This window comes from Saccoglossus kowalevskii, chromosome 3, assembly GCF_978046115.1.
Source record: "Saccoglossus kowalevskii chromosome 3, keSacKowa6.1, whole genome shotgun sequence".
In the NCBI taxonomy this organism is placed as follows: domain Eukaryota; kingdom Metazoa; phylum Hemichordata; class Enteropneusta; family Harrimaniidae; genus Saccoglossus; species Saccoglossus kowalevskii.
In genome coordinates, this window is record NC_140643.1 from 1,649,528 (window position 1) to 1,677,334 (window position 27,807).

Consider the following 27,807-nt stretch of genomic DNA (forward strand, 5'->3'; position numbering starts at 1 on the left):
TTTCACTACAATGCAAAACATAGTCCGCGATAAAATGGTTCGTATTTACGTTTTTACTGAAGTCATCAATCAGTTCTCAAAAAATATTGAAAGTAAACTATCAAATGAATATAAACAGACCTGGAAAAATCAAATAGTTAGTTGTAGTAACAATCAAAACGAGGGAAATAAATTACGAACATACAGTTTATTCAAAACAATATTTAAAACTGAAAAATACCTAGAGGGAATAAAGGACTTCAGCATGAGAATAATATTAACAAAATTCAGAATAAGTGACCATAATCTAGAAATTGAATTAGGACGAAGCAGGAAGACAAAAGTGGAAGAAATAAATAGAATATGTACAAAATGTAATGATAAAAAAAGTGGAAAATGAAATCCATGTTATTTTAGACTGTGAACGCTATAAGAAAGAACGAAAATTGCTGTTTATAGAATGTAACATAATAAATAAACAGAATAGAATAAACAATTTTATAAACATATGCAACACAATTTTCCACTAGTTAAATACCTAAAACAAACAATATAGAAAAATTAAAATTTTTGTTTTTTGTATTTTTTTCTTTATAGTATTATTGTAATTTTCTCTTTATTGTTGTATTTTTCTTAACATATATTCACTAATGTTGAATTCTTTTTAAATCAATTTTTATATTTCATGTACTTTTATTATTTACTTTATTAATCTGAAAACCTAAAAGGAAATGTTAACTCTTTCTTTACGGTATTAATAAAGCATTATTCTATTCTTCTATTCTATATTACCAACAGGTGGTAATTGTTGAGTAATAAAGTTATTATTATTATTATTAATAAATAGTTCAGATGTCACACAAGTTTTTCCTCACTTTTTGTAGTTCGGTTTCAAATGAAACAACTGCGGAAAAATGACCGTGCGTAGTGAGGTGATCGACAAAATTGAAGGTTGCCTGTGGCAGAGGTGCTATTGCGTAAAGCGCAAAGACCTATGGGAAGGAGATTCTGCCAGTGGCAGAGGTACTACATTCGCTGGTTCCCGGCGTCCTTTGTGACTGGCCAGTATGATTGTGGCTTGGTACGCCATGACACTTGAGGCGGACACCAGCCAAAGGTACTACATTGCGTGTAGCGCAAAGACCTATGGGAAGGAGTTTGAACCCGAACGAAAAGGAACGGAAGTGAGGGCGCCGCCAGTGTTTGGAGTCTGGTCATTTCCCAGTGTGTCATCAAAAGAAATAGCCAATGTAGTGCGCATCAACTTTTATATAAACGTAAAGATAAACTCAATTCGAGTCCTAACTGACTATTCTAGAAGCTATTCTCGACTCCGGTATTGTATAAGTAGGTAAGTTTTGATCTCCCATACGCACCTTCCTCTTATTTCGTCGGCGCTTCGTCACTCCCAACATGAAAAGACCCAATTCTCAAGCGGAAGGTGCAGCTTTCTTGATTTTACCTCCATGGCTTAGATGTAGTTCGCTACACTTTCGCTTGTTGTCGTCGATATTATTATTTCGTCGGCCTCCCCAACGACGAAGTAACCTTGTACTTATCAACAACAGTATATCATTATAAGATTTGGAGACAACACAGCTGTATAATATACTATAGCAAGTTAGCTGACGATGTTGCTGGTTATATCACAGTCCCTCTACACAGCTGTAGAGGTGTAGACGGACTGATGTACGCCCGGGAATGTACGAAACATATTCGCAGCCACAGTAACAATGATACAAATTATGGGATTCCGCTAATTTCCCCAGTCGAACACCAATAGTGACTAACATATACATAAATATATGTCGCATATCTTTTTCGATAATGAATTATTCCGAGAAAATGGTTGTCACATAAATGCCCAAAATGGATCAATAGAGCTCAGTTCATTTCAAGTCTAACTGAAGTCCTGGTCAAATCATTTTTTTATCGTTATTTTTTGTGTGACTATGAATATTACAACAATGTGTATTTCATAGGTCAAAATGGAAACGGGAAATGCACCACCAATAAACATGTCATCAGAAAAGTTACTTAAAAATCAGTATGAAGTATTAATAATAATAATTTCCAGACATTATGATGACCCAATATTACTACCGGTATTTAGTGTTGACTGGCACAGATAATTTCAGTGCATTAAATAAAGAGCTGTTTAATTAAATGATAATTGTTTCTGCATGTAGAAGTACAAAGTACATGTATTTAAGTTAAGTCATATTATTATACATCTGTAACCATAATGCCATAATTGCCAACCAGCGTGCCATAAATTCACTACGTTCAATTACCCACCATAGACTCCGGTTAGTCAAAATTACTATTTTGAACTGTAGGTATTAATCAGCGATTCTGCCGATGACGGAGAGATAGAATCTAGGTCAGGGGAAGCCCGTGACCAAGGCCATATGGCAGCACCATAGACGGCTGTACAATCACACTTTCTTTCATCTCCGCCTCGTCGGGAATGATTCTGAGCGGTTCTGCCTGGCTCTTTTGCTTTTTCCTGTCCGGGTTTCTAGCTTGGGATGGCGACACTCGACCATTGATCCATACCATCCCTCTATTGGCCAGGTAGCAGGCTCCTTCGTCCACCTGTTTGACGAAGTGGGTTTGCCCCATGCAGCGATCGTTGGCTACAGGTCGGCTTTGTTCCACACCATTGAGAACGTACGGGAACAAGACTAGCCGATTGTCCTATTATCAGGAAACTATTTACTGCTTTCCAGACGCCAAGACCCATACAAGGGAACCGCCCAACTCGGACTTGTTGGCTGTGTTGTCCGCTCTAAGCAGACCGTCCTTTGAGGCTCTCTGATCAGTACCACTCAAATTTTTCGAAGTGGAAAATAGTCTTTCTACTGGCCCTCGTCTCAGGTAGGCGTCGACCAGAGCTGGAGGCATTGTCCTTCTTGGATGATTATCGCCATTATGGACAATCAACTTGTGCAAAAGACACGAATCGGGTTACTCTCCTTTAACCAAATCTCAGGACAAGATCCTCACCCGATCGTCATCCCCCGGCTGTCAAATTTTGTCTGCCCCGAGGGTCAGGAGGAATTGCTTATCTGCCCAGTTCGAGCACGGAGTTGCTACCAAACCCTACTAAGTTTTCAGAACGGAGTGCCAGGCACATGTTTTTGTGTTATGGCCCAGGCAGGCAGGATAGGCCAGCCTCCCCAACTTCCATAACCAGGTGGTTTACTGCAACTGTATTAGAGGTCTATAATACTTTAACTTCCTCGACACAGAGCTTGCAGCGACACCAAGTACGAGCACATGAGGTCTGTGCGATTACTAACTCACTAGTGCTAGCATCAGGTGCCCCCCTCGAGCATACACGAAGGGCAGGCTTCTGGAGAAAGCAGAATGTCTTTATCAACTTCCACCTAACAGATACCGTATCCATTGAGGAAGGTCTCTTTAGGTTGGGTCTCCTCGTAGCAGGTAAGTCTTGGTTTGCTGACCCAGCCCGAACGACCACAAGAGTCCATGCCCATCGGCAATAAGTCAGTCTCGGCATTTTATTCGGACAGATTTCTCTACCGTCAGCACTCCCCTGGAAGCTCCCAGGTCCCGCTTTGCGGCCTATGCCCTCATGCAGAACTGTTTTGGTCTTTACTTCGAAAGCTTACTACCCGCAGTTTTGGGTTGGGGTCTAGCCTTTCTCAGGCACACCGAACCTTGTCACCGTAGCAGCATTTTGGCTTCTTGCTCCGGGGACAGCACAGGCAAGGTAAGACACCACCCTTTTTTGGGCCTTAACCAGGGTGTTGAGTGATTATTATAGAGTGTTTCATCCCAGACTGGGAAAAGACTTTCATCATTTTTCTGTTTGCGCGGAAAACCGGCCACCTATTGGCGTCTGACTCTGCCTAAAGTTCAAAATAATCATTTTGACTGACCGGAGTCTATGGTGGGTAATTGTACATAGTGAATTTAGGCAGAGGGTTCTCCGAACCCGCCTATTCACATAGTTCATACCCACCATAAACTCCGGGTCCCCCCAACCACCCCACTCTTTCCTGTAATATTCATAGTCACATATATTCAATCTTCATGTACAAGCTAATGAAAAATAATTTCACTGTTTACAGCAGGTAGAGTTGAAAGGAACTGAGCTGTTAAGATTAATTATAAAGCCTACATGAGCTTGTAAACAGAAGTTCATTCCAAAGCTTACAAAAAAATCTCTATTATGCAGCAATTAAAGTAGATGGCTGACAGCCACTAACCTGAGTAGAGGTGATTTATGTGCAAGCCTAATGAACAATGAACAATGAACTTTATTGCACAATATCTTATTGTGTTGCATGTAAGTGTGTCATGGTAAAAACAAAGCAGTTTGTCAAAACATAATATATATTATAATATTATATTATAAATAATGTGGCACAACTGTTTTAATATAAAAGAAAATTCAATTAAAAGTGAAATGCTTAAAGCAGCTGCTTCAGAAAAAAGAAATTAACCATTTTTTTTATGTTTAGAAATTTAAACATTGATTTTTTCTTTGTTTACTTTATTGTACTTTTCATCAAAACCTCAAATATGGGTAAGATAGCAATACAAATTCTATTCACTGGGAAATTCTACAACATCATTTAAATCCATCTATTTGAACTCAACATGATGTGTTAAGCTTAAACAGGGTGTAACAGACAGTTTCACAATTAATAAAGGCATGAGGCAAGGGAATGCACTCAGCCCACTTCTTTTCAACATCCATGTAAATGACATTAAAACATCATTAGACTTGGCTCCTAGTGACCCACCAAGTCTCTTAAACACAAGTCTCCCATGACTACTATATGCAGTAGTGTTGTCCCAATCACATATTGGTCTGCTGGAGTCCTAACAACAAGCTTAAAATATATCATCAAATATTGGATCACAAATAATTCTAACCAAAATAGTTCATGAAGCTTACAAACTTGGAATACATCTTGATGAAAGGGGAAATGACAACTGGGTAACAGACATAAAACAAATTTTAGAAAGTTTGAATATGGGAAATATTTGGAAAAACTATAAATCTCTCAGGATGACAAAAAAATCATTGAAACCTTAACATGTAAATTAGAACAATTCTTTGAAATTCCTAGCCAGAAACATTACATGATGACAATAAAGTTACAAACAATATAAACAAGTTACAAACTTGTAGGAAAATTAAAACAGAATTTGCATATGGAAGATATCTGAATACAATTAAAAATCCCAACCATTGAGCTGCTCAAATCAAAAGGGCAGATATAATAGCTGAAGACAGAATTTGCTGAGAAAACCAGGAAATTGAAAATGACAAACATTTCCTTCTTAATTGTAATCTATACAAGGAGGAATGAGAAATCATGATTAAAAATATTAAATACAATAAAACCAAGTCTAAGACAGATGGTGAACACCTAAGATATACTAAAAAAAAAAATAACAAAACAATCATTGAGCTAGGAAAATTTATACACACTTGTTTTAAATTACATCAAGAAAAATCATAAAATGCCAGACTGCCTCACCAACCAGCACATAATTTTAATTTTGTTTTTCTTTACCTTCAAATGTTTGTGATTGTCTAGTTGTACAGTTTGCTTGTTTTTTTTAGTTACTTTATTGTTTTCCCAACCAAGATCCCACTCTGATATACAGTTTCAATAAAGAGTATTATTATTTATGTTTTGACCTTCGTGTTTCCGTGCGTGTTCGCGTCCAGACCTGTATCTTAGAAATGCCTGGACCAATCACAATTGTACTTCACACATATATCATACATGACATTATACATAATATGCACATCAATTTGTTTCACGAATTGCAGCCATTTTTGTACTGAAAAATCATCAAAATTAAACATTTATCGGCTGTTTACAGATGGATTTTGTTCAAACTTTATATATACATTAGACATTATAGGACCTTGATGTGCATCATTTTGTTTTTCAGATAAGATTCAAAATGGCTGACTGGCGGCCATTTTTGTGCTAAAAATTCAAGCATTTCTGGCATTTATGGATGTATTTTGTACAAACTTGGTACAGACCTTAAGACATTACGGGTTCCTGATGCACATCATTTTATTTTTCTGATAAAATTCAAAATGGCTAACTGGCGGCCATTTTTGTGCTAAAAATTCAAGCATTTCTGGCATTTATGGATGGATTTTGTTCAAACTTGGTACATACATTAAGACATTGCGGGTTCCTGATGCACATCATTTTTAGTCCCCGTTCAGGCGCAGTTATAATTCAGGTTTTGTCCGTTTTCCGTCTCCAACATTTTCTCAGAAATTCTACAGCAGGTATCAGTAAAACTTGGCAGGTTGATGAACAAGTGTATTCCAAGTATGCACGTAATTTTTTTTCCAGATCTGAAAATCCCAAGTGGGTCTTTTTCACGATTTTTATCAAAAATTACCTCTCCCGGCAACATTGACAGAACGTCTGCGCATGCTCAGAATAAATTAATTACTGTAAAATACTTTATTTTTGCTTGCAACATTTTTTTGCTATTTTTGGGTGAAGGAATGTTTCAGTTAAAATACCGGTAAAATCCAGCGAATATTCCCTTTTTCCTACATTTTACAGTCAAACTTGTCAAAAATCAATGAAAATAAATTCAATACAAAAAACAGCCAGAAAAAGTCTTTTCAGCGAATGATAATTCCAGCTGAAATAAAATATTTTACAGTAGATTAGATCTGTGAGTAACGCTACAGCACGTGATTTCTTCATTGCGTGCAATTTATTATAGTACTGTTTATACATGTATTCTGTTCGGCTCAGTGGTCTTATTCACTAGTTTCTAGAAGAACTAGTAACCTTATTTGATTTCAAGAACTTCAAGAAGGCAGCATAAGAGACATGTTTGCAAAGGTAAGTTCTCCAGTTTCTACAAAATTGAATGTATTTTGGGGTGCGATTGGTGTACATTCCGTGACGTACGTACGAACGTGAATATTATGATTGCCAGCTTTATATTCTTGTGAAAAGCCAAAAAAGCAAACAATGGTCTCCAATCTACGAAACTAGTTTGTAAATTGTATACCCTGTCAAATTATTGTACACGGACGATTAATTCATGGGGACATAGTTTCAAGTAAAATCGTTATCCGGTCTTTTGCTTGTGTCGCAATTTCCGAAATATCCACAACTAGGGGGGGGGGGATGTCCCTGTGTCGATCAACTTATTCATTATATAATAGTAGGTTTGCCTATGATTATATTCGTATTTTTATGTTGTGAGCATTAAACTGTTAGTTGTAATGAAGATTTTGTCGATCTCGTGCGATTCAACATGGCCGATGTGCAGTGACAACACGTGTATGGACGGTCGGTCGAGTAGTCTGCAACGGACCATGAAATCGCCCGGCGTTTTTTCGGCATTTTTTTATAGTTTTTTTTAAAAATATTTTAGATACTTCATTCACTCCTGGCGCCTAAGAGAGTCTAATTTATATTGTACCATAGTAGTCATTGACACATATTGTGAATAGCCCGAATGGGTAAGCTTCGTTTCGAAGCTGTTATTTCTGCGAACAATGTTAAATTATTCTTTGAATGCTCAGTTTATATTTTGAAAGCAACTAATTTTTTGATTAAAAAAAATCATGCCGTTTTCCCCGTCAAAATCAAAGCATAAAGATCTTGCCAGAACATCGGTAAATCTACTACCGCGTTGCGTTCACCACGAGGTCACTGAACCGTCATTAACATATTTAAATGAGCCACGTGTAAATGAGGACATGGCGGATGTCGTATCTCTTCGAACATTTACATTCGACCTAAATCATGCGTTTATGATGAAACTAAGTTGAATATTACTTCCAATGTATATAAATTCAACGAATTAAATTTTTGTGTGTTTTTATAATCATTACTGAATAATAATCAACAATTGCAATACTTCGAAAACAAGTAAGTTATTCATTTGCGAAACACAGAATGACCAGATTGTGCTACCGTGATCATTCGCTACCGGTACTAACGACTAAGCAATGTATTCGTGTTTGTATTTATTCAAAACTTCTTTTAGAACATACTTTACTTTTCGTTATCAACAAGATTATAAAAAAAATAATGCATGTTACAGTATGTGAATTTTTTGGGGGGATTCAATTCCAACATTTCGCGATGCCTATGAACCAAAGGCATTTCACTCTTCTCTGAGTGTGACACCTAAACCAGAGGTTTTATGGTGTATAAACTGCCACTAAATGAAAAGGCTGTTGAACCTTATTCAAATTTATAAGTACATGTTATTATGTATTTCATTATGAAAACTGACTAAATTAAATGTGATCTTATTTTTAATTATGATTATGATTTATATCGATAATCAAATGACTTTTTCATCCAATATTAATTGTGCAATTGTTAAAATGCCTACCTACACATTTATTGTTTTTGTTTCTGTTGCCCTGAAATAGACATTTGTAAAAAAAAAAAAAAGTAAAAAAATCATGCTTGATTAAAATAAAAAAAAAAAAAGATGTAGTCATGTAGCCCCTTCCTGTTACCTGTTTTCAACTTCTTCCAAAGTAAAACTGGTGAAGCCTTGTAATTGCCATACAATCATCAATTGTGGGAAAACTTGTATGTTATTGAAAATCTTTATTTTGTTGTCTGTGAATTAATATAATATTTGAAATGGTGTAATGGTGCAAAATATTCTCAAACAATCGGTCTTCTGATGACACTACACTGCACATTTATGCACAGTCAGTATCCCAATGCACGATCACAGCTTACTAAGTGATGATGGTGGTTGAAATGGAAAACTGAATACAAAAATCCAGTAATATCGCAAACGCATTTCTGTCTACTGTGAATGCATGTTTCGTTGCATCAAATAAATAACCCAATTTTATGATAGAAGCTTGCAATCTTGTGCCATACAGACCCTGTATGGCACAAGATTGCAAGCTTCTATCATAAAAGTGATTGAGCAATAACAAATGTGATTTTATGTATTAGGTCATTGAATGTATCCAAAAACATGGTACCAATGATCTGAAATTTCAGGAGTGCTCGCTGAAGGTTTATCAATCCTGCATATTGTCTTGTTCTTTTTCAATCCTGCATTTCAGTTACTAGAATTCATACTAAAAAAATAGTTTCTGTTTTTCTTCTAATAATTCTGCCACTTTCAAAAACAAATATTTTTCCATGGTCGAAATGCAAGAAGAATACAAAACTACTGTGATTTCATAGCGATACCTGTAGGGCCATTGTCAATTAGTTCGCCTGATCAACACAGCGTTATACATAGGACTGATATTTAATCACGGAGAGTAAAATCTTGTGATACTAATCTCTGAAACTAACTCAGATTGGTACATATGTCTTATGAACCCACATGTGTATATCTTTGACTATACTCATTTTAAACTTTTTCTTTTTTTACAGTGGTGCTGTGAACTGAATTTTTTCTGGGTTCCTACAACATGGAGTGTCAGGGACTTTATTGAAATGTTGTACACAAATTTCATAAAATCCTGAATATATCTAGAAGTCAAAATTAAATGGTTTACAGTATTTTATACCCATTAATAATAATTGAAATATCACTGCACTAAAAAGTCTTCAAACAATTATTGTTACTTCTCCATTGAAGGTTATGAGCAGACCAACCTTTACTTGCTCTGAAAACATAGCTTTTACAATTGTTTAAATTAACAGATGTTGTTCTATGTACAATGAATACATTTTAAATAATAAACCTTACTGTGTTAATAACAAATTGTATTTGACAACATGAGAATGATTCTGATGCCCAGTGATGATGTTCAAACAAACCCAGGTCCTGGTAATATACTAAGACTTGATTAACAAAGAAGTCATGTACATCAAGGTTCACTCAGATTTATGAATGCAGTTTCTTGAGCAAGTATACATGTATGACAAATAGTTTTGTTGCACTTGTGTACTCTGAGATTCTGAACATGGGTCAGTGGAAGTTTTTAGTTGTCAGTACAAAACTAGATCATCGGAAATCACTTTATGATGAGTTGTATCCACAAAGAGTACATATTTATTCACCTGTTTGCAGATGTTCTTTGTACAACTTTATAATCAAATAACGGGGACTGTGACATTTCATGTCTTGTATTTTTCAGATTGGATTCAAAATGACTGACTGGCGGCCATTTCATTTTAATGAATGGGCTTCTAGAGCCATATTATATACAGATATGTTGGTTTGACGATCCTATTAAAAATGGCCGAATGGTGGCCATTTTTGTGCTATAAAATCATCAAATATCAAGCATTTCTGGCATTTATGGTTGGATTTCGTTCAAACATATAACATACATTAGACATTACGGGTTCCTGATGCACGTCATTTTATTTTTCAGATCGGATTCAAAATGACTGGCGGCCATTTTGTTTTAATTAATGGGCTTTTAGAGCCGTATCTCTGACATGCTTGACTGATTATGTTCAAATTTTATATATTCATTATACATCAAGTTATAGATATATACATGTATTCAAAATGGCTGATTTTGTTTTAATTAAGGCTGTTCTAGAGCAATATCTTTCAATGTGGACAAGTACTCATTTGACGATCAGATACAAATCATTTTAATGTTAAACAATCATCATAGTCATATTCCGGTCAGTCAAAACGACTATTTTGAACTGTAGGCATTTTAATCAGCGATTTTGCCTGTGACAGAGAAATAGAATCTAGGTCAGGGGAAGCCCTATGACCTCAAGATTCTTTTACCGCTTACGTCACGAACCCACGTGACCGAGGCCACATTGCAGCGCCATAGGTAGCCGTCAATCTCTCTGATTTTTTCTCCGCCTCGAGTGGAGATGAAATCTAGCAAGCTCTGCTGGATCGCCTGCTTTTTTTTTTCCTGTCCGGGTTTCTAGCTTGGGTTGTTGCCGCTGAACTGCATCCGACATTGTAGCTGGTAGGATAAGTTTTCTTTGTCACCCCCTAGTGTCGCCTGGCTCTCTTGGGCAGAGCCACTACTGTGCTACGAGATGCAGCCTTAGACGCACGTGTTTTCGCCGACAAGCTGAGCCGGGGTACGTCCCCACCTCAGTGACACAGACTGGACATCCTCCATCCTCTTTGTTCAGGGAATGGTAGGTACAGTCTCGAAGCTTCAGAGTGCAATGAACCAGAAGGTTCAGATCGAATCCGCTAGCCCGTTGGTCCTGCCATGGGCAAGCGGAGGGCACCCCAAACACAGAAAACACAAGGCCCTAGGGTGTCGTCCGCTAGCCAAAGTCAGCCAGGAGGCAAGCGCTTATACCCTTCCTTGGGAGGGAAGGGTTGTGGCGCGCCCTCAGGGAGGTAAGAGCCAGGTGGTGGCTCCTCACCCTCTCTGGGCGGACGTCTACCCGGCAGCAGGGGAAGCATGTTTGACGCTCACCTCTGCAACCCCGGGGTGGGGGGGGGGGGAAGACAGGCACGTGTTTGGTGAGTGGCCAGGTCACAACTTAGTGACTACTTCAGACCTTGGGGAACTCACCTCATGGGGGAAGGGAGCACCTCGCAACTGCCGAACACATGGCCACATATCCCTGTCGTACACAGATTGTGCCGGTGTAGTCCGGTTTGGAGACAGTGAGTGACCGATCCCTGGACCTTTCCAGGTGGTGACATTTTGTTACAGGATACCGCTGAATTCTCCATTTACCCCCGTCAGTGTCTCCCCTGTTGGGCACTGCCAGGGGACTCAATCAGACAGGAAGTAGCAGTTTGCTGGAAAAGACGCCATACACAGGGTACATCAGCCGGAACTAAGTCCAGGCTTCTACCCAAATGTGTTCGTAGTACCAAATCTACAAGTGGCAGGCGCCCAGTTCTGGACCTAGGCAGACTGAATCAGTACGTGCTCCTAGATCGGTTCCACGTGGAGACACCATTCAGGGTTCTTCTCTCCATCCCCCTGTTTTGACTGGCTAGCCCCACTAGACTTAAGCGGGGCCTACCTGCACATACCGGTGCACCCACCGAGTTGCCATTTCTTTCGAATCGCCCAGCTGGGCCCAGTATTCGAATTTCGGGTGCCCCCCCGTTCGGGTTAGGCACAGCGCCCTACGTGTTCACCAGAGTGATGAAACAGGTAGTGCTGCTGCTTCACCAGATGTCGGTACACCTCAATCCGTACCCAGACTACTGGTTACCAACAACCCGGGCATCAGGCTAACACAGGATTTACTTCACCAGTTGGGCTTGTTAGTAAATCGACAAGTCCCACCTCGACCCAACACGCAGTTGGTGTCCCTGGGCATGGAGTTTTGACACAGAGGTAAGCTTGGCTTAGCTATTTCAAGCATGTTACTTAGAGCTAAGCAGCCTAGCCAAATGCCTAGTCAGCGTTCCCTCAGTGTCTCTCCGTGTACTAATGAGGATCATCGGAATGATGACCTCGGTTCAAAGGGTCATTCCCCAGGCCGCACTACGCAGCCGCCCGGTATAACGCTTGTTATAACGCTGAGCTCCTCTATGGGAACTAGATAGGCGGGTTTCGATCTCGGACCAAGTGAAGGAAGCCCTGCCCTGATTGTCGTCACTGGCCAACCTCGGGCAGAGGGGCCCCCTTGGACCCGCTCGCCGCAGGTATGACTCTGGTAACAAATGCCTCCCCCAGGGTTGGGGAGCACATCTATTGGACGAACAAGCCCAAGGATATGACTCCCACGTTAGTTTCGGGACTACCATATGAACTGGCTCGAACTGAGAGCAGTGTACTTAGCACTACCACGCTTTCTACCTGTAGTTCGAGACCACAGAGTCCTGCTCCGCACAGACAACGCAGCGGTGGTCTCCTTCAAGAAGGAGGGGGGTCTCATTCCCCATCGTTGTCAGTCCTAGCGGAGCAAAATCCTCCTTTGGTGCCTGGAATATGTGGAGCTAACCGCACACCACCTTCCAGGGGTGAGGAACAGTCTGGCGTCACCCTTTCATTGCGACTCCGTCTCCAGAACACGGAGTGGCTGATACCCCAGTGGGTGGCCTCCAGGCTGTTTCAGCTGTGGACGGTCCAGGGTTAGACCGGTTTGCCGCACCCCGGAACACCAAGCTCCTGACGTACGTAACACTCCTGTTGACTCCAGGAGCCTGGGTCAGGGTCGCTTTGCTACCCCGCGGACCCACTTAGTTGTGTACGCCTTTCCTCCCTTCCCCCTAGTTTAACGGGCACCGGAGAAAACTTTGACAGGTGCACACCTGCATATTATCATTGGTCGCACCCAATTGGCCAAGCAGGGCCTAGTTTCCACTTCTGTCGGAAACGATAGTCAAAACACCAGCAGTGCTTCCGGACATACCGGACCTGCCGTCCCAACCAGACGGCGCACTACCAACGAGCCCAGCAGGTATCACTTACACGCATAGAGGCTCTCATTAGACCCGCACATACGAAAGCTTTATCTGAGTGGGCTGCCAACGTCCTGGCCAGGGCGAACAGGAATTCCACCAATGCAGCCTATATTTCTAGGCTGCGAGCATACACTGGTTAGTGTAGCGAAAGGGAGATTGATCGATACCATCCCTCTATTGGCCAGGTAGCAGGCTCCTTCGTCCACCTGTTTGACGAAGTGGGTTTTTCCTACGCAGCGATCGTTGGCTGCAGGTCGGCCTTGTCCCCCACCATTCAAACGTACGGGAACAAGACTAACCGATTGTCCTATTATTAGGAGACTATTCACTGCTTTCCAGACGCTGAGACCCCATACAAGGGAACCGCCCAACTGGGACTTGTCGGCTGTGTTGTCCGCCAGTGTTCTCCCCAGGCTCAGAGGCAAGCATGGCGGTCTAATTTGCATGCTAATTTGCATACTAATTTGCATATTTTTCAGGATTCACTCTCACAAAAACAAACATACAAGACAGTATTAAAATGTATGAGAGACTGTATTTAAATTACATAATACTTTACATAATATACCATAATTTGACAAGATCGTCATTTAATGTGAACTGTTCCATAAAACTTAGTCTAAACTAATCCTTCTGACTTTGTTGTGTTCCAAACATTGGCTGCCTTACTGTAGTTAAACTCGTCATAGACGTGCTTTGAGCATTAACTGCACAACATTCCTAGTGGGAAAAAATGAAAAATAATAAAAAAAAAAAATGAGGATTGAGGTTCAAATAAATGTAAACATAACGATTGAATTGTGCCACGATCAGGAACCCAGTGGATAGCATTTCGTCTGCAAAACATGTTGTTTACATGTTGGTTTTGTCAGGTCAACGACAAGGAGACTCGGGACGAGACCAAGACGTTGACAGGCCGCCATCTTGGAAATGCCGACACAGGTCAACATGTGACGGAAGATTACAAAATTCGATTTTTTTTTTGCTTGGACAAATTATAACATACGCGTACCCATTAATCTATGAAGATATCCATAAATAATCTTAAAAAAGTTGACAGTAACGAGTGATGTTTTTTTTTTCATGTCGTGTCTATACCAGCCTCGTGTCTAAGATGTTGATTGAAATCGGTGTAGGCCTACCATGTTCGGTGTTCTTACGATCGGCAAAACATACACACACTGGCATTTTATTTCTAAAATTACGAAATCTTACCTGAACAATTGACCTTAACCAGGGAAATGTCTTTATCCACGATTCATCAAAACCAGCCTCACGCCGTTTCCGTGTTTCTACACGCTTCCGTTTCTGTGCTGTGCTAGCGGTGATTGTACGTTTTAGCCGGGCGGCATCACCTATTTTTCCTTTACATGTTTAGTCGTATAGATCTCGGTGTTTGCAACTTGAGTGACAATTTGTTCCCCATTGACAGCGTCTGTACTTCACACGTGTTTAACAATCGGACTGTTTAATTCGTCTCGGCAAGTTCAAACCGCTGTGGCGTAGATGGTGATAATTTATACAGTGCTACGTGTGAGCGGGTCAAAAGGACGTAAACAATGCATCCTATTAGCATGGCGGTGAAGTTGTAAGCATGGCGGTCCGAGCCCAAGCATGGCGGTACTGCCATGCTTTGTTCTATGTGGGGAGAACACTGTCGCTCTAAGCACCACTCAAATTTTTGACGTGGAAAATAGTCTTCCTACTGGCCCTCGCCTCAGGTAGGCGTCGGCTAGTGCTGGGGGCATTGTTCTTCTCGGATGATGTACTGCCATTATGGACAATCAAGTTGTGCTAAAGACACGAATCAGGTTTCTCGCCTAGAACAAAATCCCAGGACACGATCCTCACCCGATCGTCATCCCCCGGCTGTCAAATTTTGTCTGCCCGGAGGGTCATGAGGAATTGCTTCTCTACCCAAACGACCGTTAGGGTCCCTGCACATAGGCAATAAGTCAGTCCGGCATTTTATGCGGACAGATTTCTCTACCATCAGCACTCTCCTGGTAGCTCCCAGGTCCCGCTTTACGGCCTATGCCCTCATGCAGAACTGTTTCGGTCTCTACTTCGAAAGCCTACTACCCCGCAGAATTTGGTTGGGGTCTAGCTTTCTCGGGCACACCAAACCCTGTCACAGTAGCAGCATTTTGGCTCCTTGCTCTGGGGACAGCACAGGCAAGGTAAGACACCACCCTTTTTTGGGTCTTAACTAGGGTGTTGAGTTTGTTGTCATCCCGGACTGGGAAAAGACTTTCATCCTTTTTTTCTGTTTGCTCGGAAAAACCCGCCACCTATTGGTGTCTGACTCTGCCTACAGTTCAAAATAGTCATTTTGACTGGCCGAAGTCTATGGTGGGTAATTGAACGTAGTGAATTTAGGCGAGGGTTACCTGAACCATCCTATTCACATAGTTCATACCCACCATAGACTCCGGGTCCCCCCAACCTCCCCACTGTTTCCGTTGCATTGGTCTAAGTTCTCGAGGCGGAGAGAAAGGAACCAGAGTGATTGACGGCTACCTATTGGGCTGCCATGTGGCCTCGGTCATGTGGGTTCGTGCTGTAAGGGGTAAAAGAATCTTGAGGTCATGGGGCTTCCCCTGACCTAGATTCTATCTCTCCGTCATTGGCAGAATCGCTGATTAATGCCTGCAGTTCAAAATAGTCATTTTGACTGACCGGAGTCTATGGTGGGTATGAACTATGTGAATAGGCGGGAACCCTCGCCTAATTTTCACTGTTTTTGACAGGTTGAATGTAAAATATAGAAGAAAAAAAGTGTATTCACTGGATTGTATTTTCACTGAATCATTCCTTCAGCGAAAATAGTGAAAATTAATTCCAAGTAAAATAAAGTATTTTACAAACTTATTTAGAATCAATTTCAGTTTAGCTTGTAGATTATCCAAAAGCACCTTTGTACCAGGTTTCATTGCAATGCAATGATTAGTTCTTGAGGTATCAGTACGAAAGATTAAAGAGAAATCAGTATGCAAATTAGGTTATTAATACTCACTGATTTCAAGCCAAACCAAGCCAGCTTCATGCATTGTCCCAGGGCATGTACATGTACGTACCAAGTTTCATTAAAATTTGTTGAGTGGTTATTAAGATATCTATTGACATTGTATAGATTTGATACCAAGCCTAATCAGATTTATTTCAGGGCATTCAAAAACCTTTGGAAAAAAGCTTGCACTTTTCGTGCATTTCTATAAAAAATAAACTAGACTCCCAATGTCAATTGATTTCAATGCTTCAACGTGGAAAGGATGAGGTGTTTCATTTTTACATTCCTAAACACTGTGTTTTGTTTAGGGGTCTGCATGCATTGTCATCACTTGGATGTGTCTGGATTAATAATTCAGTAATTGGTAATTTATTGTGTCTTTCAGATATGTCAAATCTTAGAAGTAGTAAGCATTATATATGGACTACTACAGATGTACTAGGCACCGGCGCTACAGGTGCTGTGTATAAAGGTAGAAATAAGGTTTGTAACCTGGATCATATCACTCTTAAATGATGCTCTTAAAATGAATTATAAAAAGTCTCATGATACATATGTTTCCATGTGACGTCAATGAATTCCTGATTCCTCAATCACCGACAGGCATGATGTAATTCTTTTTGCACATACTTAACCTACCTAGCAACAATCAGGGTTCCAGAAAAACTATATAAGACAGCTGGAAAATACCAGTTGAAAAAGTTGGTATTTGCCGAGTAAATATTGCTGTGACATAAAGGGTTTCAACTCCTGAATACATATACACCAAAAATATGATAACGTTATACTATAGCCAAAGATAATTTGCATGTCCAATATTGCACATGTAACTGTATGAACTGCCTTATATTAATTGCTGGGAGTATTGGCCATTGTAACTATGGGAATGCCTTACAGTTGTTGGTGTAAGTGTTGGCCATTGTAACTTTATGGGAATGCCTTACAGTTGTTGGTGTAAGTGTTGGCCATTGTAACTCTATGGAAATGCCTTACAGTTGTTGGTGGGATTGTTGGCCATTGTAACTCTATGGGAATGCCTTACAGTTGTTGGTGTAAGTGTTGGCCATTGTAACTTTATGGGAATGCCTTACAGTTGTTGGTGGGATTGTTGGCCATTGTAACTCTATGGGAATGCCTTACAGTTGTTGGTGTGAGTGTTGGCCATTGTAACTCTATGGAAATGCCTTACAGTTGTTGGTGTAAGTGTTGGCCATTGTAACTCTATGGAAATGCCTTACAGTTGTTGGTGTAAGTGTTGGCCATTGTAACTCTATGGAAATGCCTTACAGTTGTTGGTGTAAGTGTTGGCCATTGTAACTTTATGGGAATGCCTTACAGTTGTTGGTGTAAGTGTTGGCCATTGTAACTCTATGGAAATGCCTTACAGTTGTTGGTGGGATTGTTGGCCATTGTAACTCTATGGGAATGCCTTACAGTTGTTGGTGGGATTGTTGGCCATTGTAACTTTATGGGAATGCCTTACAGTTGTTGGTGTAAGTGTTGGCCATTGTAACTCTATGGAAATGCCTTACAGTTGTTGGTGGGATTGTTGGCCATTGTAACTCTATGGGAATGCCTTACAGTTGTTGGTGTAAGTGTTGGCCATTGTAACTCTATGGAAATGCCTTACAGTTGTTGGTGGGATTGTTGGCCATTGTAACTCTATGGGAATGCCTTACAGTTGTTGGTGGGATTGTTGGCCATTGTAACTTTATGGGAATGCCTTACAGTTGTTGGTGGGATTGTTGGCCATTGTAACTCTATGGGAATGCCTTACAGTTGTTGGTGTAAGTGTTGGCCATTGTAACTCTATGGAAATGCCTTACAGTTGTTGGTGGGATTGTTGGCCATTGTAACTCTATGGGAATGCCTTACAGTTGTTGGTGGGATTGTTGGCCATTGTAACTTTATGGGAATGCCTTACAGTTGTTGGTGTAAGTGTTGGCCATTGTAACTCTATGGAAATGCCTTACAGTTGTTGGTGGGATTGTTGGCCATTGTAACTCTATGGGAATGCCTTACAGTTGTTGGTGGGATTGTTGGCCATTGTAACTTTATGGGAATGCCTTACAGTTGTTGGTGTAAGTGTTGGCCATTGTAACTCTATGGAAATGCCTTACAGTTGTTGGTGGGATTGTTGGCCATTGTAACTCTATGGGAATGCCTTACAGTTGTTGGTGTAAGTGTTGGCCATTGTAACTCTATGGAAATGCCTTACAGTTGTTGGTGGGATTGTTGGCCATTGTAACTCTATGGGAATGCCTTACAGTTGTTGGTGTGAGTATTGGCCATTGTAACTCTATGGGAATGCCTTACAGTTGTTGGTGTAAGTGTTGGCCATTGTAACTCTATGGGAATGCCTTACAGTTGTTGGTGTGAGTATTGGCCATTGTAACTCTATGGGAATGCTTTAGGGTTGTTAACTCATACAATGTAGTTGCTGCTGACATAGAAAGTAAAGCAAGAAATAACACCAAACAAACGTCATAGTAAATACTATGCGAAATCAAAGTTGTTGGTGGGCGTGTTGGCCAATTTTAGTCCCCGTTTTCGAACTATGTTTTGCCCTGTGTGCGTCCGTGTGTGCGTGCGTCCGTGATCACCTGTATCTCGAAAATGCATGGACCGATTAAGTTCAAACTTCACTCATACATCACACATCATATGGGTCATATGCACATGCATTTTTTTCATGATCTGATTAATGATAGCCAAATGGCGGCCGCTTTAAGGCCGAAAATGCATTGAAATCGCACATTTTCACCATTCCAGACCCGGATCTCAGTTATGCATGAACGGATTTTGTTCAAATTTGGTACATACATTAAACATAATAGGACCTTGATGCACGTCATTTTGTTTTTGGATCCGGTTTGAAATGGCCGACTGGTTATGCATGGACGAATTTTTGTTTAAATTTAGTACATACATTACACATAATAGGATCTTCATGCACGTCATTTTTTTTTTGGATCGGGTTTGAAATGGCCGACTGGCGGCCATTTTGTTTTAAAAAATTCAGTTCTTGATCCGTATCTGAGACATGCCTAGATTGATCGAGTTCAAACTTCACACACACAAGGTACATCATGTCACAAATATGTATGTGCATTTGTTTCATGATCTCATTAACGATAGCCAAATGGCGACCGCTTTAAGGCCGAAAATGCATTGAAATCGCACATTTTCACCATTCCGGATCCGGATCTCAGTTATGCATGGACGGATTTGGTTCAAATTTGGTACATAAATTAAACATAATAGGACCTTGATGCACGTCATTTTTTTCGGATCTAGTTCGAAATGGCCGACTGGTGGCCATTTTGTTTTAAAGAATTCAGTTCTGGATCCATATCCGAGACATGTCTGGATTGATCAAGTTCAAACTTCACACACACATGGTACATCATGTCAAAAACAGATATGTGCATTTGTTTCATGATCCGCTTAACAATAACTGAATGATGGCCATTTTAAGGCCGAACATGCATCAAAATCACGTATTTTTACAATTCCGGAACCGAATCTCAGTTATGCATGGATGGATTTTGTTCAGATTTAGTACAATGTGTTGTACATATGCAGGTGCATTTCGAATCAGACCACTAAAAGTGGTCTGAGATTTCGGTCATGATCTGCTTTGAATGTATATGTCACTCAAATATGAACGGAACAGGGACGTGTCATTGACAATGACTTGTAACTCTATGGGATTGCCTTACAGATGTTGGTAGAAATGTTGGCCATTGTAACTCTATGGGAATGACTTACAGTTGTTGTGGGAGTGTTGGCCATTGTAACTCTATGGGAATGCCTTAGAGTTGTTGATGTGAGTGTTGGCCATTGTAACTCTATGGTAATGCCTTACAGTTGTTGGTTAGTGTTGGCCATTGTAACTCTATGGTAATGCCTTACAGTTGTTGGTTAGAGTGTTGGCCATTGTAACTCTATGGGAATGCCTTACAGTTGTTGGAAGGAGTGTTGGCCATTTTAACTCTATGGGATTGCTTTACAGATGTTGGTAGAAATGTTGGCCATTGTAACTCTATGGACATTTCTTACAGATGTTGGTGTGAGTGTTGGTCATTGTAGCTCTATGGGATTGCTTTACAGTGGTTGGAAGGAGTGTTGGCCATTTTAACTCTATGGGATTGCCTTACAGATGTTGGTAGAAATGTTGGCCATTGTAACTCTATGGAAATGCCTTACAGTTGTTGTGGGAATGTGGCCATTGTAACTCTATGGGAATGCCTCAGAGTTGTTGATGCGAGTGTGGTCATTGTAACTTTATGGGAATGCCTTACAGTTGTTGGTGGGAGTGTTGGCCATTGTAACTCTATGGGAATGTCTTAGAATTGTTGATGCGAGTGTTGGTCATTGTAACTTTATGGGAATGCCTTACAGTTGTTGGTGGAAGTGTTGGCCATTGTAATTCTATGGGAATGCCTTACAATTGTTGGTAGGAGTGTTAGCCATTGTAGCTTTATGGGAATGCTTTAGAGTTGTTGGTGGAAGTGTTGGCCATTGTAACTCTATGGGAATGCCTTAGAATTGTTGATGCGAGTGTTGGTCATTGTAACTTTATGGGAATGCCTTACAGTTGTTGGTGTGATTGTTGGCCATTGTAACTCTATCTGAATGTCTTTGTTGTTCGAGTGTTGGCCATTGTAATTCTATGGGAATGCCTTACAATTGTTGGTAGGAGTGTTAGCCATTGTAGCTTTATGGGAATGCTTTAGAGTTGTTGGTGGAAGTGTTGGCCATTGTAACTATGGAAATGCCTTACAGTTGTTGGTGGGAGTGTTGGCCATTGTAACTCTATGGAAATGCCTTACAGTTGTTGGTGTGAGTGTTGGCCATTGTAACTCTATGGGAATGCCTTACAGTTGTTGGTGTAAGTGTTGGCCATTGTAACTCTATGGGAATGCCTTACAGTTGTTGGTGTGAATGTTGGCCATTGTAACTCTATGGAAATGCCTTACAGTTGTTGGTGGGATTGTTGGCCATTGTAACTCTATGGGAATGCCTTACAGTTGTTGGTGTAAGTGTTGGCCATTGTAACTTTATGGGAATGCCTTACAGTTGTTGGTGTAAGTGTTGGCCATTGTAACTTTATGGGAATGCCTTACAGTTGTTGGTGTGATTGTTGGCCATTGTAACTCTATGGGAATGCCTTACTGTTGTTGGTGTGAGTGTTGGCCATTTAACTCTATGGGAATGCCTTACAGTTGTGGGTGGAAGTGTTGGCTATTGTAACTCTATGGGAATGCTTTACAGTTGTTGGTGTGAGTGTTGGCTATTGTAACTTTATGGGAATGCCTTACAGTTGTTGGTGGGATTGTTGGCCATTGTAACTTTATGGGAATGCCTTACAGTTGTTGGTGTGATTGTTGGCCATTGTAACTCTATGGGAATGCCTTACTGTTGTTGGTGTGAGTGTTGGCCATTTTAACTCTATGGGAATGCCTTACATTTGTTGGTGTAAGTGTTGGCCATTGTAACTCTATGGGAATGCCTCAGAGTTGTTGGTGTGAGTGTTGGCCATTGTAACTTTATGGGAATGCCTTACAGTTGTTGGTGTGAGTGTTGGCCATTGTAACTCTATGGGAATGCCTTACAGTTGTTGGTGTGAGTGTTGGCCATTGTAACTCTATGGGAATGCCTTACAGTTGTTGGTGTGAGTGTTGGCCATTGTAACTTTATGGGAATGCCTTACAGTTGTTGGTGTGAGTGTTGGCCATTGTAACTGTATGGGAATGCCTTACAGTTGTTGGTGTGAGTGTTGGCCATTGTAACTCTATGGGAATGCCTTACAGTTGTTGGTGTGAGTGTTGGCCATTGTAACTCTATGGGAATGCCTTACAGTTGTTGGTGTAAGTGTTGGCCATTGTAACTTTATGGGAATGCCTTACAGTTGTTGGTGTAAGTGTTGGCCATTGTAACTCTATGGGAATGCCTTACAGTTGTTGGTGTAAGTGTTGGCCATTGTAACTCTATGGGAATGCCTTACAGTTGTTGGTGGGATTGTTGGCCATTGTAACTTTATGGGAATGCCTTACAGTTGTTGGTGTAAGTGTTGGCCATTGTAACTCTATGGGAATGCCTTACAGTTGTTGGTGTAAGTGTTGGCCATTGTAACTTTATGGGAATGCCTTACAGTTGTTGGTGTAAGTGTTGGCCATTGTAACTCTATGGGAATGCCTTACAGTTGTTGGTGTAAGTGTTGGCCATTGTAACTCTATGGGAATGCCTTACAGTTGTTGGTGTAAGTGTTGGCCATTGTAACTCTATGGGAATGCCTTACAGTTGTTGGTGTAAGTGTTGGCCATTGTAACTCTATGGGAATGCCTTACAGTTGTTGGTGGGATTGTTGGCCATTGTAACTTTATGGGAATGCCTTACAGTTGTTGGTGTAAGTGTTGGCCATTGTAACTCTATGGGAATGCCTTACAGTTGTTGGTGTAAGTGTTGGCCATTGTAACTCTATGGGAATGCCTTACAGTTGTTGGTGGGATTGTTGGCCATTGTAACTTTATGGGAATGCCTTACAGTTGTTGGTGTAAGTGTTGGCCATTGTAACTCTATGGGAATGCCTTACAGTTGTTGGTGTAAGTGTTGGCCATTGTAACTTTATGGGAATGCCTTACAGTTGTTGGTGTAAGTGTTGGCCATTGTAACTCTATGGGAATGCCTTACAGTTGTTGGTGTAAGTGTTGGCCATTGTAACTCTATGGGAATGCCTTACAGTTGTTGGTGTAAGTGTTGGCCATTGTAACTCTATGGGAATGCCTTACAGTTGTTGGTGTAAGTGTTGGCCATTGTAACTCTATGGGAATGCCTTACAGTTGTTGGTGGGATTGTTGGCCATTGTAACTCTATGGGAATGCCTTACAGTTGTTGGTGTAAGTGTTGGCCATTGTAACTCTATGGGAATGCCTTACAGTTGTTGGTGTAAGTGTTGGCCATTGTAACTCTATGGGAATGCCTTACAGTTGTTGGTGTAAGTGTTGGCCATTGTAACTCTATGGGAATGCCTTACAGTTGTTGGTGGGATTGTTGGCCATTGTAACTTTATGGGAATGCCTTACAGTTGTTGGTGTAAGTGTTGGCCATTGTAACTCTATGGGAATGCCTTACAGTTGTTGGTGTAAGTGTTGGCCATTGTAACTTTATGGGAATGCCTTACAGTTGTTGGTGTAAGTGTTGGCCATTGTAACTCTATGGGAATGCCTTACAGTTGTTGGTGTAAGTGTTGGCCATTGTAACTCTATGGGAATGCCTTACAGTTGTTGGTGTAAGTGTTGGCCATTGTAACTCTATGGGAATGCCTTACAGTTGTTGGTGTAAGTGTTGGCCATTGTAACTCTATGGGAATGCCTTACAGTTGTTGGTGGGATTGTTGGCCATTGTAACTCTATGGGAATGCCTTACAGTTGTTGGTGTAAGTGTTGGCCATTGTAACTCTATGGGAATGCCTTACAGTTGTTGGTGTGAGTATTGGCCATTGTAACTCTATGGGAATGCTTTAGGGTTGTTAACTCATACAATGTAGTTGCTGCTGACATAGAAAGTAAAGCAAGAAATAACACCAAACAAACGTCATAGTAAATACTATGCGAAATCAAAGTAAACATGTCCTGCATGCATGACTCAAATTGACACTCACATGCAGTACCTACATGTAATTACATGTACCTAGTAATTAAGGATGCTTAATAACCAAGCTCACTAGAGCATCATATCTTGTCTACATGTACATAGTTTTATCGTTATTGTTATTGGCATCTGTCCTGTCTGTGTATTATTAGTATTAGATGGCCGCCGGTTTTCAGTATGCAAATGACACTCTAGGTGTTCCACAAAATCACTCTTTAATGATGACCTTTTTTAGACAGTCGTTTTGACTGCTCAAAATGACTGTCAGTCATGGGTTTATGCAAATGCAAGGTTGAGTTGCTTATTCAATCTCTAGGTATGTTTATGAAGTGGTCCGGCCTGAACGAATGGGATGGAACGATCTGAGGTGTGCACGAGAGGGGAGGGACTGTGCATAAACATTCCAATAACTTCCTTAGTGTATGTGCGACAATTTAAAAAGTACAAACGTGTCTCAAAATAAATAAATTGAAAAATGTTGCAAAAATGTTGTGTTCCCTGAACAATATCCCCACAATGAAATGATTGTTGACAGACAACATTGTGTAAAAAAAGGTATTCGGTCTGTGTTTTGTAATGTACGAGTCGCGCATATATTCGTGTATAATTGGCATCGGGCAACTGGGTATGCCCATGCCACACAGCCGTATCACAATGTTTTTTTCTGTTTTTACCTTGCCCGTACCATCAAAGATGGAATGGAAAAATTTCTGTCCGGCGTTGTTGTCGTTAATAATTGTTATTGTGTGCATGATAACTTCACTAATTCTATTCCAAACTTCATCAAATTTGGTCACCTTATTCATCAGTATGAAGTCTTACCTGAGTATGAACGACATATGTCCTGTATGAAAATATCATGCAAAAATTGAGAAAATCTGATAAAATATTTCGACTGTTTCTATTTGACTGATCACTGGTGAGACACATTCAAAAGTCGCACTCTGTTGACATACTCTACATTTGTTTATCTCATTTGATTCACTAAATCACTGACATTTAAATCTTAGTTCATCATCATGATGGGGCAGGGCAATTCATTCAAAAGGTCATCATAACAGAGGCATCAGTCGCGGGATCTAGAAGCATAACTAGATATAATGCCATGACCGAACAAGTTTTAGTTCACAAAGCCAGACGATAATGCCCTCACAAAATTGTTGTATTTTGATATTGAAATCTGTTGTTATTGGCAATGAACCATTTTATTTGATATCTATTTTAGTATTAAATACTTGTTACCTCATAATTTCTCTGCCTTATAAGTACCTTCTTCTTTATTCGTTTCCAAAAACAACAGTTAATCTGCAGCAAGGACATCCTAAAATTAACAGATATTGATAATGCAATAATATAATTTACATGTAAGGACGAAAAAATGTCAGATAATTGTAATGTGAAATATAACAGAAATGGTCTGCTCCAGGCTTCTTGAATACATTGCATTGAGCATTTAACATTAGCACATTCTGCTATCTGTGGAGGCTCTCAGCAGTGTGTTAAAACCACATACCGGTAGTTCTCACGTCATAATTTTTCCTTTTCATAAGAAAACTGGTGATATGGTAGCAGTAAAGACATTTAATCATGTGAGCTTCATGCGACCCTATGAAGTGCAGATGAGAGAATTTGAAGTGCTCTTGAAACTGAATCATGAAAATATAGTCAAGATGTTTGACATTGAAGAGGAGGTTAGTTATGTTTTGTCCTGTGATCAATAAATCTTTATTTAATGAACTCTCACCAAAATGTGGTATAATTTAGTGTCACTAAATATATTCAGAATGAGTGTACCATTAATGTATACATACAATGGGATATATATTATTCTTACTGTAAATCAAGTTAGTCTGGTCAAACCAGATTATTTTGGTCTGTCTTCTTTATGAAAATGTTAGTTTATTTTGGCTAAACTTTAGTTTTGCGCATAAATAGTATACCAGAGTAGTAGCTAAGTTCTCATTAACTGAACTGCAGTACATGGCAGTGATAGTTTAGTTTGATCAGCAAAAGTAGCAAAAGCTGTGGTCGACATTGCAGCCAATAATGTTCAGTTTTCAAAACATCACCAGTATGAAACAAATGGATATATATTCTCAATGCCACTTTTAACACATTGAAATTATTAGTAATTGCAGATCAAAATGGAGGTGTTGTAGATAATATTTGTGAGCTGACATTACTATTAAGTTCTGCCAAGCTAAATTTTCAAAACAAACCATCGCCTGTGGCAAGGGTTGTTTAGTCATAACAAGGCGCTGAATTTTCACTGCCAGTAACTGCTAGTAGTATTGTATTGTTAACACATTTATAGAATTCATGACCGTACATGTATATTAATTTCTGCAGTATGATTTCCGCTATGATTTGGATATGTGGATGATATGACTTGTCAATTGCTTTCAATTTTTGAAACAATATGCTTCATATTGAACTATTGCGCTATAAGTACAGTACAACATGCACTACACATATTTTTTCATCTCAGATTCATTCATCTAGGAATGCACTTGTGCTTGTGTTGATTGACAGGTGGGATATGGAAGTTTCATGTGTTGATTGACAGGTGAACATGGAAATGCCAATGGATTGGCATGTGTTGATTGACACGTGAACATAGAAGTGTCAATTGTCAGGTGGAATATGAAAGTGTCATGTGTTGATTGACAGATGGACATGGAAATGCCAATGGATTGGCATGTGTTGATTGACACATGAACATAGAAGTGTCAATTGTTGATTGTCAGTTGAACATGGAAGTGTTATGAGATTGACATGTGTTGATTGGCAGGTGGACATGGAAGTGTACTTGTATTGACATTTGTTGCTTGAAAGGTGGTCATGGAAGTGTTATGTGTTGATTGACAGTTGGACATGGAAGTGTCAATGGATTGATGTGTGTTGATTGACAGGTGGACTTGAAAGTGCCTTGTGTTGATTGACATGTGGGAAATGGAAGTGTCATTCGTTGATTGACAAGTGGGATGGAAGTGTCATGTTGATTGACATGTGGGAAATGGAAGTGTCATGTTGATTGACAGGTGGGAAATGGAAGTGTCATGTTGACTGACAGGTGGGATATGGAAGTGTCATGTTGATTGACAGGTAGGATATATAAGTGTCAATGGATTGGCATGTGGTGATTCGCAGATGAACATAGAAGTGTCAAGTGTCAATTGTTGATTGTCAGGTGGGACATAGAAGTGTCACATGTTTATTGACAGGTGGACATGGAAGTGTCAATGGATTGACATGTGTTGATTGGCAGGTGGACATGGAAGTGTCATTTGTTGATTGGCAGGTGGACATGAAAGTGTCATTTGTTGATTGGCAGGTGGACATGAAAGTGTCATTTGTTGATTGGCAGGTGGACATGGAAGTGTCATTTGTTGATTGGCAAGTGGACATGGAAGTGTCATTTGTTGATTGGCAGGTGGACATGGAAGTGTCATTTGTTGATTGGCAGGCGGACATGGAAGTGACATTTGTTGATTGGCAGGTGGACATGGAAGTGTCATTTGTTGATTGGCAAGTGGACATGGAAGTGTCATTTGTTGATTGGCAGGTGGACATGGAAGTGTCATTTGTTGATTGGCAGGTGGACATGGAAGTGTCATTTGTTGATTGGCAGGTGGACATGGAAGTGACATTTGTTGATTGGCAGGTGGACATGGAAGTGTCATTTGTTGATTGGCAGGTGGACATGGAAGTGTCATTTGTTGATTGGCAGGTGGACATGGAAGTGTCATTTGTTGATTGGCAGGTGGACATGGAAGTGTCATTTGTTGATTGGCAGGTGGACATGGAAGTGACAT

The 27,807-nt window shown here is 40.2% G+C and overlaps 1 protein-coding gene across 2 annotated transcripts in view; it reads left to right on the forward strand.

Annotated features, from left to right (window-relative positions):
• Positions 1-1,160: 1,160 nt before the first annotated feature.
• LOC100372702 (serine/threonine-protein kinase TBK1-like) overlaps positions 1,161-27,807 on the forward strand; it is a 104,252-nt gene continuing 77,605 nt past the window's right edge. Inside the window, exons 1-3 of one of the 2 annotated variants that reach the window (XM_085496675.1) lie at positions 1,161-1,330; positions 16,722-16,819; positions 25,543-25,683. In XM_085496675.1, the coding sequence (XP_085352801.1) occupies positions 16,724-16,819; positions 25,543-25,683 (237 nt within the window). In that variant the 5' untranslated portion in view covers positions 1,161-1,330; positions 16,722-16,723. The remainder of the gene's footprint in view (positions 1,331-16,721; positions 16,820-25,542; positions 25,684-27,807) is intronic. The other variant, XM_085496676.1, reaches the window with a different exon arrangement.